The following is a 17023-nucleotide window of genomic DNA, read 5'->3' as shown; positions in this document are numbered from 1 at the left end:
AACATGCAAACAACTCTCCCACACTGTGTGGGAAGAAAGTCGACGGGAGGGGATATCTCCACTCCTCCCGCCCCGCCAAGTGCAAAATGTATCCTTTTGGGGAAAAAAACCCAAGGCTTACAAGCAGGATACCCAAAATTGATAATTAGCACAAGGTTGGGGGGGGGGGGGGGGGGGGGTTGGAAGCTAACTACGATTGCCACAATGATGAAAGACTTTTGAAAGCGCAAGTATAATAAAAAGGAAATCCACTTATGAGGGGAGCCCAAAGCTGAAGCAACACAAATGAAAAGATCATCATGATTAAATTCCATAGAGAATTCGGCAGAATTGTCTGGAACATTGCCAGAATCTGGAGCTTGCTAACACAAAAGTGGGTATTTCACAGCAGCAGCGAAGAAACACCCAAGAGGAGCTTTTATAAATTTGTTGATAGGATGTAAGCACTGCTGGTGAGGCCAGAATTTATTGCCCGTCCTAACTGCCCTACAGAAGGCAGTGGCGAGCTTCCTTCTCAAGCCTTTCCAGTCCTTGGGGTGCAGAAAACCCACACACAGCTTTTACAAAGGGAGTTCCAGTATTGCGACCCATTCACTGTGAAGGAACAGCCAAATATTTCCATGTGTGCATCTTGCAGGGGTTGGAGTTCCCTTGTCCTTCTACATGGAAGTAGTTGTGGGTTTGGAAGGTGCTATCTGAGGAGCCTTAGTGAGTTCCTAGCTGGGTGTTAGATTGTTCGGTTTGCAGGGGGGGGGGGGGGGGGTTGGGATTTAAAGAAGACGCTAATCGCACGAGATAAAGAACAGCAAGTGACAGAGGCCCAGGTGGCCAATATCTATCCCACATACTGTAAATGGAAAATCTGGTCATTGTCACATTGCTGCTTTTGGGAGCTTGATAGAACACAGAACATTACAGCGCAGTACAGGCCCTTCGGCCCTCAATGATGCACCGACCTGTGAAACCAATCTGAAGCCCATCTAACCTACACTATTGCGTTATCATCCATATGTTTATCTAATGACAATTTAAATGCCCTTAAATTTGGCAAGTCTACTACTGTTGCAGGCAGGGCATTCCACGCCCTTACTGCTCTCTGAGGAAAGAACCTACCTCTGACATCTGTCCTATATCTACCACCCATCAATTTAAAGCTATGTCCCCTTATGCTAGCCAACGCCAGAGGAAGAAGGCTCTCACTGCCCCACCCTATCTGATCATCTTGAATTCTTTGAGAAGGTGACCAAACAGGTAGATGAGAGTAAACCGGTTGATGTGGTGTATATGGATTTCAGCAAGGCGTTCGATAACGTTCCCCACAGTAGGCTATTGTACAAAATGCGGAGGAATGGAATTGTGGGAGATATAGCAGTTTGGATCAGAAATTGGCTTGCTGAAAGAAGACAGAGGGTGGTAGTTGATGGGAAATGTTCATCCTGGAGACCAGTTACTAGTGGTGTACCGCAAGGGTCGGTGTTGGGTCCACTGCTGTTTGTCATTTTTATAAAACGACCTGGATGAGGGCATAGAAGGATGGGTTGGTAAATTTGCAGATGACACTAAAGTCAGTGGAGTTGTGGATAGTGACGAAGGATGCTGTAGGTTGCAGAGAGACATAGATAAGCTGCAGAGCTGGGCTGAGAGGTGGCAAATGGAGTTTAATGCAGACAAGTGTGAGGTGATGCACTTTGGTAGGAGTAACCGGAAGGCAAAGTACTGGGCTAATGGTAAGATTCTTGGCAGTGTAGATGAGCAGAGAGAACTCGGTGTCCATGTACACAGATCCTTGAAAGTTGCCACCCAGGTTGACAGGGCGGTTAAGAAGGCATACACAGTGTTTTAGCTTTTATTAATAGAGGGATCAAGTTCCAGAACCAAGAGGTTATGCTGCAGCTGTACAAAACTCTGGTGCAGCCGCACTTGGAGTATACAGTTCTGGTCACCGCATTATAAGAAGGATGTGGAAGCTTTGGAAAGGGTGCAGAGGCGATTTACTAGGATGTTGCCTGGTATGGAGGGAAGGTCTTACGAGGAAAGGCTGAGGGACTTGAGGCTGTTTTCATTATAGAGAAGACGGTTGAGAGGAGACTTAATTGAAACATATAAAATAATCAGAGGGTTAGATAGGGTGGCTAGGGAGAGCCTTTTTCCTAGGATGGTGACGGCAAGCACGAGGGGGCATAGCTTTAAATTGAGGGGTGAAAGATATAGGACAGATGTCAGAGGTGGTTTCTTTACTCAGAGTAGTGAGGGTATGGAACACTTTGCCAGCAACGGTAGTAGATTCACCAACTTTAAAGTACATTTAAGTCGTCATTGGATAAGCATACGGATGTACATGGAATAGTGTAGGTTAGATGGGCTTCAGATTGGTATGGCAGGTCGACACAACAGAGGGCTGAAGGGCTTGTACTGTGCTGTAATGTTCTCTGTTTATCTTGTACGTCTCTATTAGGTCACCTCTTAACCTCTCTAACGAAAACAGCCTCTAGTCTCTCGGCCTTTCCTCATAAGACCTTCCCTCCATACCAGGCAAAATCCTGGTAAACCTCCTCTGTACCCTTTCCAGTGCTTCCACATCCTTCCTATAATGTGGCGACCAGAACTGTACGCAATACTCCAAGTGCAGCCGCACCATAGTTTTGTACAGCTGCAACATGACCTCATGGCTCCGAAACTCAATCCCTCCACCAATAAAACCTAACACACCGTATGCCTTCTTAACAACTCTATCAACCTGGGTGGCAACTTTCAGGGATCTATGTACGTGGACACCGAGATCTTTTTGCTTATCCACACTACCAAGAATCTTACCATTAGCCCAATACTCTGTATTCCTGTTACTCCTTCCAAAGTGAATCACTTCCCACTTTTCCGCATTAACTCCATTTGCCATCTCTCAGCCCATCTCTGCAGCTTATCTGTGTACCTCTGTAACCGGCAACATCCTTCCACACTGTCCACAACTCCACCGACCTTAGTGTCGTCTGCAAATTTACCAACCCATCCTTCTACGCCCTCATCCAGGTCATTTTATAAAAATGACAAACAGCAGTGGACCCAACACCGACCCTTGCAGTACACCACCAGGAACTGAACTCCAGGATGAACATTTCCCATCAGCCACCACCCGCTGTCTTCCTACAGCTAGCCAATTTCTGATCCCAACTGCTAAATCACCCTCAATCACATGCCTCCATATTTTCTGCAATAGCCTACCATGGGGAACCTTATCAAACACTTTACTGAAATCCATACACACCACATCAACCACTTTACCCTCATCCACCTCCTTAGTCACTTTCTCAAAAGAACTCTTAGGTTTGTGAGGCACAACCTACCCTTCACAAAAGCATGTTGACCATCCCTAATCAAATTATTCCTTTCTAGATGATTCTCAATCCTCTTATAATCCTCTCCAACACTTTACCCACAACTGAAGTAAGGCTCACTGGTCTGTAATTACCAGGATTCCCCCTCCTTCCCTTCTTGAAGGAGGGGACAACATTTGCTATCCTGCACACAAACTGGTAACTGGGTGGGGCAGGCTGGTACAATTACAACATTTAAATAGGCATCTGATGGGTAAATGAATAGGAAGGGTTTAAGAGAGAGGCAAGGGCCAAATGTTGGCAAATGGGACTAGATTAATTTGGGATATCTGGTTGGCATAAACAATTTGGATCAAAGGGTCTGCTGTCATGTACAACTATGACTCTACAGCTCTAAGTCCTTCTTTCTTCTAACCCATCACACAACATGGGTGAATATTTAGTAAAAAGAAGAGGTCACTATTAAATAATCGAGAATTTGATAGATGATTTTGTTTCCCCCTTACCCTGGACACAACCAGTTCCCCTCAAATTAACTGAAGCCAGTTTTGGTCTCACTATAGGCTGTCTGGAATACTTCAGCTAACTGAGCATGTCCTTTTATCTTCTTACTGTCATTGACACAGCACCCTCTGAGGGGACAAAAGTGAAGCATGGCTCGAAATCCGAGTCAAAACAAAAACCAAGTACTGAAAATACTCGAATGACAAAAACACTGAATTGAAACATTCAACATGTTTCTCTCTCCATGGAGATCAGTTTTATTTCACCCATTCCGAATACTTTGTAAAGCGTTGGACATTCTATATGAATTGCCTTCTAGCCTACTACCTCCCAAGGGCGTTCACATTCCCCCAGCCCCGGATTCGGGATTTCACTGCTCCCTCCGAACCTGTGTCTTCAAGTGCCAAAGCCCTCAGGGATATAAATTTCTTCCTCAATCCAATCTGCCTCTGACCCATGCTCCACAAGGCTGTGTCAAGACTGTCCTCTCTGACCAAGCTTTCCCCATCCTGACTCTGGCCCCTTTTCATCGTTTTTCATATTAGATAATGTTGCTGTTATGACTGGTCTTGGAACCTCTCGTAAAAGTTTTAATGCTTGTTGTCGTGCTGAGTCTTTAAATCAAAGAAATCCCTCAACATGCAAACAATCTAACGAGTAAAGATTTCTGCAGCTGCTGCCCACAATGTTCCGGCACATAACTGTTTACAGATGGGACCACTAAGCTGTTAGGGCAATTTATCAGGGCTGGAGCTGTTCACTAGGCCACCTGTCTGTGATTGGATCAAAACTACAGATCCTCGGTGAGTCAGATTATTAACATCAGCTTATTAACATCAGCTCAATCCGTGACTTGTGTTTTTCCAGAAAGACACTTATGTTTTGAAGAAAATGAAAGCTTCTCTGAATTTTGCAAACCTGTAGGAATTAGTAGTACAGCTGGAAGAAGGCCCTTAGTTTGAATGGCTGGCCTGAGGTTAGTTCACCGATCTCCATCATGTCACTCAGTCATTGGGGGAACATTTCTTCCCGAGGCCTTCGCAATGAAAGGTTGGCAAGACATTTTTTTGTTAATTTATGGGACATGGCGCCATGTGCAGGGCAAGCCTTTATTGGCCTTGAGAAGGTGGTAATGAAGGTGGTAATTTTCTATGTGCTGAAAATTTTGTCAAACATTAAGATTGACAAGTCGCCAGGCCCGGACCAGATTTGTCCTCGGCTGCTTTGGGAAGCAAGAAATGCAATTGACTCGCCACTTGCGAGGATCCTTGCATCCTCACTCTCCACTGGAGTCGTACCTGAGGACTGGAGAGAGGCAAATGCAATTCCTCTCTTCAAGAAAGGAAATAGGGAAACCCCCAGCAATTACAGACCAGTAAGTCTGACGTCTGACGTCTGTCGTCTGCAAGGTGTTAGAAAGGATTCTGAGGGATAGGATTTATGACCATCTGGAAGAGCATGGCTGGATCAAATGCAGTCAACACGGCTTTGAGGGGGGCAGGTCATGCCTCACAAACCTTATCGAGTTCTTTGAGGATGTGACTAGAAAAGTTGATGAGGGTCGAGCTGTGGATGTGGTGTATATGGACTTTAGTAAGGCATTTGATAAGGTTCCCCATGGAAGGCTCATTCAGAAGGTCAGGAGGAATGGAATACAGGGGAACTTAGCTGTCTGGATACAGAATTGGCTGGCCAACAGAAGGCAGCGAGTGGTAGTAGAAGGAAAATATTCTGCCTGGAAGTCAGTGGTGAGTGGTGAGTGGTGTTCCACAGGGCTCTGTCCTTGGGCCTCTACTGTTTGTAATTTTTATTAATGACTTGGATGAGGGGATTGAAGGATGGGTCAGCAAGTTTGCAGACGACACAAAGGTTGGAGGTGTCGTTGACAGTATAGAGGACTGTTGTAGGCTGCAGCGGGACATTGACAGGATGCAGAGATGGGCTGAGAGGTGGCAGATGGAGTTCAACCTGGATAAATGCGAGGTATGCATTTTGGAAGGTGGAATTTGAAAGCTGAGTACAGGATTAAGGATAGGATTCTTGGCAGCATGGAGGAACAGAGGGATCTTGGTGTGCAGATACACAGATCCCTTAAAATGGCCACCCAAGTGGACAGGGTTGTTAAGAAAGCATATGGTGTTTTGGCTTTCATTAACAGGGGGATTGAGTTTAAGAGTTGTGAGATCTTGTTGCAGCTCTATAAAACTTTGGTTAGACCGCATTTGGAATACTGTGTCCAGTTCTGGTCACCCCATTATAGGAAAGATGTGGATGCTTTGGAGAGGATTCAGAGGTTTACCAGGATGCTGCCTGGACTGGAGGGCTTATCTTATGAAGAGAGGTTGACTGAGCTCGGACTTTTTTCATTGGAGAAAAGGAGGAGGAGAGGGGACCTAACTGAGGTATACAAGATAATGAGAGGCATAGATAGAGTTGATAGCCAGAGACTATTTCCCAGGGCAGAAAAGGCTAACATGAGGGGTCATAGTTTTAAGCTGGTTGGAGGAAAGTATAGAGGGGATGTCAGAGGCGGGTTCTTTACACAGAGTTGAGAGAGCATGGAATGCATTGCCAGCAGCAGTTGTGGAAGCAAGGTCATTGCGGTCATTTAAAGAGACTGCTGGACATGCATATGGTCACAGAAATTTGAGGGTGCATACATGAGGATCAATGGTCGGCACAACATCGTGGGCTGAAGGGCCTGTTCTGTGCTGTACTGTTCTATGTTCAAACTGCTTTCTTCAACTGCTCCAGTCCACTTGGCTGGCACCAAATCCACTCCCTCCTTACCCATCACATTCCTCAGTCATTCCTATTCCTCCCAAACTCAGCAGGCTTTGTAAAAGTCTGTTTTTCTCAGCTGGCTTCCTTTCTCGAGCATCCCCTACACGATGAGCTTCGGAACTACGCCAACTGTTTCTCAAACGCACGGCTGTACTTCACTCCAATGTACATAAACCAGAAATTCAAGCAGCGAGTGTTTTTTTTATATTTTATACATTTTCTAAAATATTGGTGAATTGTTTAGGAGACTAGGTAAAGGAGACAGCCATTCGGCCCCTCAAGCTTCCTCATCATTCAATTAAATCACGGTTGATACAAGTTTACACTAAATAGAGAAGACACTGGCCTTGTGATGTTGTCACCAGACTAGTAATCCAGAGAGTTTTGAGGACCTGGGCTCAAAAAACTCAACACAGCAGATGGGGGCATTTGAATTCAATTTTTAAAAAGTGGTATGTAAAAGAAACAAAACCTAACAATGACCAAAATGAAACCATCATTAATTGTTGTAAAATCCTATCAGGTTTACAGAGCACTGACAAAGTCACATTTTTGGAGGAGATGACGGCATTGAAGGGGTCACTAAACTAGTAATCTAGATACATTGGCCAATGTTCTGGTAAATTCAATAACTAAAATTCTGTAATTAAGGCCTAGTTTCACGATAATCATTGTCCAGTGTCATAATATGGTTTACTAATATCCTTCAGGGAAGGAAGCTGCCATTCTTACCTGGTCAGCCTATGTGACTCCAGACCCACAGCAATGCCTTGATTGCTCTTTGAAATGGCCTTGCAAGCCATTCAAACATATCAGCCACTAGAGAAGAATGAAACTGGAAGGGGCACCAGACGTTGACTAAGGCATCAGAAAAGAAACAAACACCGAAATATACCCTTCTTCCTTCAGTGTTGTTGGGTCAAAATCCAGGGACTCCTTCCCTAACACCATTGCGACTACACCTATAGCACCTAGCATGCATCGGTTCAAGAGATAGCTCACCACCATCTTCTCAAGGCCAACTAGGGACTGGGGAATAAAAGTGATAACAAAGGTGTACAGCTGGATGAACGCAGCAGGCCAAGCAGCATCAGAGGAGCAAGGAAGGCTGACGTTTTGGGCCTAGACCCTTCAGAAAACTACAGCCACTGTCACTGGGAGAATAAGTGTTGACCAGCCAGTGACACCAGTCTTTTTTTGCTTCAGCCACAGGACGTGGATATCACAGCCAGGTCAGTATTTATTAGCCACCCAGAGGCAGTTGAGAGTCAACAACATTGCTGTGGGTCTGGGAGTTACATGTAGGCCAGACCAGGTAAGGATGGCAGTTTCCTTCCCTAAAAAGGGAATGAGTGAACCAGATGGGTTTTTCCTGACAAATCGACACTGGATTCATGGCCATCAAATAGTCTGTTATCCAGGTTTTTGATTACTTCAAATTTCACCAGGTGCTGTGGCGGGATTTGAACCCGGGTCCCCAGAACATTACCTGGGTCTCCACCAGGCCTCTGAACGAACCAATAACTTAAATGAAAACCTCAACTATCTTTGCCTACTGTTACTCTTTATCCCTCAAGCTAAAAGTCTGCTAATCTCTACCTTGGAATTCAGGGAGGCTTCTGGAAACATGGCACTGCATTTTTTGGTGTAAATCCCAAACAGCCTGGCTCCAATAGGATGGGGACGTCCCCTTGTTGCCGACCCCTCCCAGAGGGAATACTGTCTCCACGTCAACCTGACCAAATCATTTATCGAGTTTTAAACACCTCACTTGGAATGCCTGTTGGACACTTGAGCTGGTCCGACCCACAATTTGTTGCCAGCTGCCCTCAGAATTTAACCTCAGGGCCCCCAAGGACATTACGATTTATCCCAGTGCCCGGTACAGGAATCAGCCTGTGAAATAATTCTCTAACTGCAGTGCAGTATCGAAGGTCACCCCCAGAGACTTCACTTGCTGCCTGATACATTGCCTGATTTATTGGAAGCTGCCTCAACATGGTTTAATTTTTTAATTAATTCCGAACCTATTGTGTTCGGGCTGGAGGCATGGCAGAATAACGGCTGCGCATTTTTAGAAGACGAAGAGAGAGAGAAAGAAAGAGAAGATAAAATCTCAGGTATGATTTATGAGCGTTTAGCAAATATAAAATGGCAAATTCTAATCCTGCGTGTTTCAGACATGTGGCAAACGCAGCGGTCAGCAGACGAAATTCAAAGGCTGCCTTGTTTAAGAGAGCAATAGGGACCAACTTGGCTAAATCCTAAGAATAGCAGATACATAAGTAAAACTCCCAAATAGAGTAGAGTAGAGTAGAGTCAGTGGAATGAAATCTCTATCTCCCATGGGTCTCATACAAAACAGCTTTGGGCCATTACCATGCCAGTGGAACAAGGCTGAAGCCTGGATAATATCATAAATCAGACAAGCTGCAAACACAAACTGAGAATAAGCTTCTGCGTGTGCGTGGCTGTGTGTGCATGTGGTGTGTCTCTCTCTCTCTGTTACTATGTGTGGACGTACCAGGACTGCTGATCTCCCGTGGATTAGATCTCAACTGCAGGATCACTGAGGATGTGGGTGATCTGGGGAGACTGAGCTTATTGCAGCACCATTTCTTCTCCTAACTCCCTTCCTGCCACTCTGGGCTCACAGACATCAATCAATCGATCAATTGATTGATTTATTGTTGTTACATGCACAAAGATACAGTGAAAAGTATGGTTTTGCATGCAAAACAGGCAGATCGTACTATACAAAGTGCATTAGAGTAATAGAACAGAGTGCAGAATACAGTGATACATCCGCAAAGAAAAAAAGACCAGAATTAACATTTGAGAGATCCGTTCAAAAGTCTGATAACAGCAGGGGGAAAAGCTGATCATGAATCTACTCATACTTGTGTATAAAAGTTTATATCTGCTGCCCATCAGAAGAAGGTTGAGAGAGTATAACTGGGGTGGGAGGGGTCTTTGCTTATGTTGGTTGCTTTTGAGGCAATGGGAAGTATAGATGAGGTGGAGTTACAAGAAAATAGCTTATCTGATGGAGTTAATATCATGTAACAGTTAAGTCTGTTTCTGCTGCTAATACGATTATGTCACAAACACAGTGTTGAACAGCTTATCTAAGCACTATACAACTACCACAAACCAAACCTAACTGATGTCACAAAGGTTCAAGTCAAGTGACTTACTCATGGAATACCATGTTGTAACTGGCTTATTGTGTTGCTAAGGCTTGAAGTCAAAATGTAAAATTAGAAAAAGCTATCAGTGTTTTAATATTTCAAAAACGTAAGCCAAATCTTGAATCAACGCAGTTACATGTTTATTCTTGGCAATCAGAATGCTCCTTAATAAACATCCTCAATTTTTACCTATCGATGACTGCTTATTCTAAGAAGCAAAAAAAGGTATCCAACAGTTGGAGTCAATGGATGGGAGGCTGGTTTGTGTGATGGGCTGGGCTGTGTTCACGACTCTAATTTCTTGCGGTCATAAGAGCTGTTGACACACCACAGAAAGCGACCTACAAAAATTGGTAAGTGTCTTTGTGGATATGCCAAATTTCCTCACCCTCCCAGGAGGAAGTAGAGGCATTAAAACCCCAGTCCTCAAGCCTCAGTCAGATGAAACATTAAAACCTCAGCCCCAAGATGGCCCCATAAAAATATGCAGGCTGTGTTTTCAAAAGCCAGGCAGAAGCTCTGTGGCTGGGACCAGGAACTAAACTGGCATCCGTTACAGTTTACGTCGAATCACAGAATACGTAGCGCAGGTGTGTGTGTGCGCAGGGCGGGGGGGGGGGGGGGGGGGGGGGGGGGGGCGGCTGGAGATAGCCTGCTTCAGTAAGATCGTGGCTTATCTAATAGTGGCCTGAACACACTTGCTTACACTCCAGGATACTCCGACTCCTTTGTAAGTCAAGGAACAATCAACATCTGCATTAAAAGAATGTTCAACAATCCTGTCTCCATTGCTGATGGGGTAGAAAGTTCCACAGACCTTAAGGAAAATTAATTTTCCTTAAATATGTCGTATTGTTGAGCCATGTCCCCTAGTTCTAGTCTCTCTACCCAGTAGGGACTTCTATTAAGTACCCACCTTGTCAATTCCTCTCCAGCTTTTTCTGAAGAGTGGAGAACTTTACAGCACAAAAATGAGGCCTTTCAGCCCACTCTCTACACTAGTCAAACATCTCTCTACTTCAATCCTATTTTCCATCCTTGGACTGTAGCCTTCAAGTGAGTTCCAGGTATCCACTGGCCAAATTTTTCTTTCCTTAAATTCCTTCTAAATCTTTTGTACCTTGCCTTAAAAACATAGCTCCCATTATTACTGGCTGCTCTACTAAGGAGAGAAGTTTCTCCTGATTTATCCTGTCTGTCTACACCCCTCAGAATTTAGACTCTTGACAACCAGAATTAAATCAGGGGTATACAGGAATGTTGAGTTGAGGTTAAAAATCAGGTCCAGCCATGATCTTACTGAATGGTGGGCCAGGCTCGGAGGGCCAAGTGGCCTACATTGTTCCTTACATTCATATGTTCACACCTTAGTGCCCTTTAATGAGATTCTCCCTCAGCCTTTTCTGCTTGAGGAAAGTAATTTCAGACTATTGAATCTCTCTTCATTACCGACGTACTCCAGCCCAGGCAACAACCTGGTGAATCAGCTCTGCTCCCCTCTCCAGTGCAATCACATCCTTCCTTTAGAGAACAGACTAGTACGCCTGTTGCTACCAAATTAACGTTATATACACAGCACCACCATAAGCTCCTTGCTCTCGTTTTCAAAACCTTACCACTGATCATGATCTTTGATGGTCCCAAACAATTTCACAGTGAATCACCGAGCTGTACAGTATGGAAACAGACTACATCTATGCCAACCAAATATTCTAAACTGACCAAGTCCCGTTTGCCAACATTTGGCCCATTTTCCTCTAAACCCTTCCTATTCATGTACCTATCCAGATGCCTTTTAAGTGTTGTAATTGTAGCAGCCTCCTCCACTTTCTCTGGCAGCTCATTCCATACACACACCACCCTCAGAATTCCTACACAGGGTGGGAGCAGGCCCTTTGGCCCAACAAGTCCAAACCAACCCACAGAGGATCCCACCCAGACCAATCCCCTATAAACCAACCCAATCTACGTATCCCTCAACACTGGGCAATTTAGCATGGCCAATCCACCTACCTTGCACATCTTTGGGCTGTGGGAGGAAACCGGAGCGCCCAGAGGGAACCCACACAGACATGGGGAGAACGTGCAAACTCCACACAGATAGTGGCCCGAGGGTGGAATTGAACCTGGGTCCCTGGCACTGAGGCAACAGTGCTAACCACTGAGCCACCGAGTCGCTCTGTGTGAAAAGGTTGCCCCTTAGATCCCTTTTAAATCTTTCTTCTCTATGCTCTCTAATTTTGGACTCACCCACCCAGGAAAAAGACCCTCACCCTATCTACACAACTCATGATCTTATAAGAGTATATATAAAAGTCACTTCTCAACTTGCAAAGCTCCAGGTGAAAAAAGCCCCAGCCTAATCAGCCTCACCTATAGCTCAAACCCTCCAGTCCTGGCAACACCCTTGTAAATCCTTTTTGCAACCTCTCATGTTTAATAACATCTTTTCGATAGAAGGGTGACCAGAATTGTATGCAATGTTCTAGAAGTGACCTCACCAAAGTCCAGTACAGCTGCAAACATGTCACCCCAACTCCTATATCCAATGCTTCTGACCAAATGAAAGCAAGCATGCCTGGCACTTTTGGAATCCAATGTGCCACTCGGTAGAAATATCTTATCCATTTTACGCACAGCACAGTCCCACAAACAGGAAACAGCAATTTGGTGCTGTTGATTAATTTAACAAGATTGCCTCTGAAGTACGTATCCGATTACTTTCCGTAAGCCACTATTAATCTGGGTTTCCACCAGAGATTTTACAAACAATAACCCTACAATGCAAAAGCTTTCCCTCATGTTGCCCAGAGTCCTTTTGCTAATCTCTCCCATTTCCCAATGACTTGGAAAGGGCTCTCACCTTCTGCTACTGGAGCAATGTCAATCAGCTTCAGGTAAAGGTTAGCCAGGGGGACAGAGTGGGTCTCTTGCCGCAGGTTCTGGGAAACTGGCAGCAGAAACGTGATTTCATATTTGTGACTGATCTTCAAGAAACCAACCTGGAACGACAGAGAAACAGGAAGAGTTTCAGAACAAATAAAAAAACCAGCCCATTCTCAGCCTGATATATACCACAAACCTCTTGACTCCTAGTCCCTACGCGTTCTAGAAACAATTTTTAAAAATTTAAATCACAGGTGCTGCAGGCTAAGCCAGCATTTATTGCCCATCGGGCAGATAAGTGTCAACCCATTGTGGTGGGTCTGGAGTCACATGCAGACCAGATTTATAGAACATAGAACAGTACAGCACAGAACAGGCCCTTCAGCCCACAATGTTGTGCCGACCATTGATCCTCATGTATGCACCCTCAAATTTCTGTGACCATATGCATGTCCAGCAGTCTCTTAAATGTCCCCAATGACCTTGCTTCCACAACTGCTGCTGGCAACGCATTCCATGCTCTCACAACTCTCTGCGTAAAGAACCCGCCTCTGACATCCCCTCTATACTTTCCACCAACCAGCTTAAAACTATGACCCCTCGTGCTAGCCATTTCTGCCCTGGGAAATAGTCTCTGGCTATCAACTCTATCCATGCCTCTCATTATCTTGTATACCTCAATTAGGTCACCTCTCCTCCTCCTTTTCTCCAATGAAAAGAGACCGAGCTCAGTCAACCTCTCTTCATAAGATAAGCCCTCCAGTCCAGGCAGCATCCTGGTAAACCTCCTCTGAACCCTCTCCAAAGCATCCACATCTTTCCTATAATAGGGCGCCCAGAACTGGACGCAGTATTCCAAGTGCGGTCTAACCAAAGTTTTATAGAGCTGCAACAAGATCTCACGACTCTTAAACTCAATCCCCCTGTTAATGAAAGCCAAAACACCATATGCTTTCTTAACAACCCTGTCCACTTGGGTGGCCATTTTAAGGGATCTGTGTATCTGCACACCAAGATCCCTCTGTTCCTCCATGCTGCCAAGAATCCTATCCTTAATCCTGTACTCAGCTTTCAAATTCCACCTTCCAAAATGCATACCTCGCATTTATCCAGGTTGAACTCCATCTGCCACCTCTCAGCCCATCTCTGCATCCTGTCAATGTCCCGCTGCAGCCTACAACAGCCCTCTACACTGTCAACGACAACTCCGACCTTTGTGTCGTCTGCAAACTTGCTGACCCATCCTTCAATTCCCTCGTCCAAGTCATTAATAAAAATTACAAACAGTAGAGGCCCAAGGACAGAGCCCTGTGGAACCCCACTCACCACTGACTTCCAGGCAGAATATTTTCCTTCTACTACCACTCGCTGTCTTCTGTTGGCCAGCCAATTCTGTATCCAAGCAGCTAAGTTCCCCTGTATCCCATTCCTCCTGACCTTCTGAATGAGCCTTCCATGGGGAACCTTATCAAATGCCTTACTGAAGTCCATATACACCACATCCACAGCTCGACCCTCATCAACCTTTCTAGTCACATCCTCAAAAAACTCGATAAGGTTTGTAAGGCATGACCTACCCCTCACAAAGCCGTGTTGACTGTATTTGATCAAGCCATGCTCTTCCAGATGGTCATAAATCTTATCCCTCAGAATCCTTTCTAACACCTTGCAGACGACAGACGTGAGACTTACCGGTCTATAATTGCCGGGGATTTCCCGATTTCCTTTCTTGAAGAGAGGAATTACATTTGCCTCTCTCCAGTCCTCAGGTACGACTCCAGTGGAGAGCGAGGATGCAAAGATCTTCGCAAGTGGCGAAGCAATTGCATTTCTCGCTTCCCAAAGCAGCCGAGGACAAATCTGATCCGGGCCTGGCGACTTGTCAATCTTATGTCTTACTACATTACCAAATGGGTTGACTCGACAATCATGGTCAGACCATGGCTAATATTTGGCTCGTTTATTACAATTTTGTTTTACTGAATTCAAAATCCACCATCTGCCATGCTGGGCTTTGAACCCATATCCCCAGAACATTAAACCAAAAAAGTCACATGGAGGCCAGCAGATTTCCTTCCACAAATAGGCATTAGCAAACCAAAAGGATTTTGCCCCAATCATGAGACTCTTATTTCCTGATTTTTATTGAATTCAAATTCCATCTGCTGTGGCAGGCTTTGAACGTTGGGTGCCAGAATCTACCTACGTCTCTGGGTTGACAGTCCCTTGATAATACCACTCAGTTAGCATTTCAGATTTGGTGACCCTACTGTTAACTTGTATTTTTTTCTCCTCACAGATGCTGTCAGACCTGCTGGGCTTTACCAGCGACTTCTGCTTTTGGCCCTGGGTTTCCTGACTGATTATGAGCTGTCTATCGCAGCACTGAATAGGTCACCTTGACAGCCCTTTAAAGAGTAAAGAATTCCTCAGATTCATGACTCTCGGGGTAATAAGAAATCTTCTCATCTCTTAAATAGTCAGCCCCTTATTCTGAGATTGCACCCTCTCATCCCAGACTCTCTCGCAAGTCTGAAGCAACTAAACCTGGATATTACAGTTGGAAGAGCAGGACGGAGGTTTAATCTGATCTCAGAGAAAGCTGCCTGCAACGATCTCGTGATCTCTCGGATATCGTTTACAAAGTTTAAATCAAGCACCTGGTCAACAGGATCTCTTGGCGTGCAGCAACAGTGATGCTATTTGAGAAGGAGCCAATCTCTAAGCATTCACACGGGCAGCAGTTCAGAACATCACACCCTTCACTTGCAATCTAATTATAAAATGAATTATGTTTTATTTTAAAATTAAAAAAGGAACAGCTAACTTTTAGAAGGCATACGTGAGCTTTTTTGTTTCACATCAGAATGCAGAAACCTAAGATTCCAGAAATATAGAGTGAGTTATTTCAGGATCTTTTGTTTTAATGATTATGAAGTTCGTAGGCTGCTTAATTCCCAGTTTACACATTACACTGCAAGGTGCGACTATTATGAGACGTGTTCAGCAAGACTCTGTTAGGGCTGGATGTTCTCAGAAATTCCTCGACTTCCCAAGAATGGCCCTCTATACATGCCTTCTCAACTCTCAACGTTTCCACTGCCTTTCTGCTAAAACGGTTTGAAAGACTGAAAAAAAAAGTTAAAAGCAACACATCCCTCACAACCCACCCCGGCCACAGCCGCCCAAAGAGGATCCCCCTCGTTCTCACACACCACCCCACCAACCTCCGGATACAACGCATCATCCTCCGACACTTCCGCCATCTACAATCCAATCCCACCACTAAAGACATTTTTCCATCCCCAACTTGTCTGCCTTCCGGAGAGACCACTCTCTCTCCGTGACTCCCTTGTTTGCTCCACACTGCCCTCCAACCCCACCATACCCGGCACCTTCCCCTGCAACCGCAGGAAGTGCTACACTTGCCCCCACACCACCTCCCTCACCCCCAGCCCAGGCCCCAAGATGACTTTCCATATTAAGCAGAGGTTCACCTGCACATCTGCCAATGTGGTATACTGTATCCATTGTACCCTGTGTGGCATCCTCTACATTGGGGAAACCAAGCGGAGGCTTTGGGACCGCTTTGCAGAACACCTCCGCTCAGTTCGCAATAAACAACTACACCTCCCAGTCGCGAACCATTTCAACTCCCCCTCCTATTCTTTAGATGACATGTCCATCATGGGCCTCCTGCAGCGCCACAAAACTCATATTCCGCTTGGGAACCCTGCAGCCCAATGGTATCAATGTGGACGTCACCAGCTTCAAAATCTCCCCTTCCCCCACCACATCCCAAAACCAGCCCAGTTCTTCCCCTCCCCACCACCGCACCCCCCCCCACTGCATCCCAAAAACAGCCCAACTTGTCTCTGCCTCCCTAACCCGTTCTCTCACCCATCCCTTCCTCCCAACCCAAGCCGCACCTCCATTTCCTACCTACTAACCTCATCCCACCTCCTTGACCTGTCCGTCTTCCTTGGACTGACCTATCCCCTACCTCCCCACCTATACTCTCCTCTCCACCTTCGGTCCACCTCCCCCTCTTTATTCCAGAACCCTCACCCCATCCCCCTCTCTGGAGGGGGGTCTGGGCCCGAAACATCAGCTTTTGTGCTCCTGAGATGCTGCATGGCCTGCTATGTTCATCCAGCTTCACACTTTGATATCTTAAAAAAGCCTCTTCTTGGTTTTAAATGGGCAACTCCCTAGTTCCAAATTCTCTCAGAACAGAAGAAATCCTGTCCACATCCACATTGACAAAGGTCTCTTGCATCTTACATTTCATTCAAGTCATCACTTCCTCCTTTAAACTAGAGCAGA

General features: G+C 45.4%; 1 protein-coding gene across 1 annotated transcript in view; it reads right to left on the bottom strand.

Annotated features, from left to right (window-relative positions):
- The window catches only part of adissp (adipose secreted signaling protein), a 98382-nt gene that overhangs the window by 42409 nt on the left and 38950 nt on the right, over positions 1 to 17023 (bottom strand). Inside the window, exon 3 of the mRNA XM_048544455.2 lies at positions 12675 to 12813. Coding sequence (XP_048400412.1) covers positions 12675 to 12813 — 139 coding nt within the window. The remainder of the gene's footprint in view (positions 1 to 12674; positions 12814 to 17023) is intronic.

This window comes from Stegostoma tigrinum, chromosome 1 (genome assembly GCF_030684315.1).
Source record: "Stegostoma tigrinum isolate sSteTig4 chromosome 1, sSteTig4.hap1, whole genome shotgun sequence".
NCBI lineage: Eukaryota > Metazoa > Chordata > Chondrichthyes > Orectolobiformes > Stegostomatidae > Stegostoma > Stegostoma tigrinum.
The sequence above is the reverse complement of the archived record's forward strand: the minus strand, read 5'-3'. Positions and strand labels throughout refer to the sequence as shown.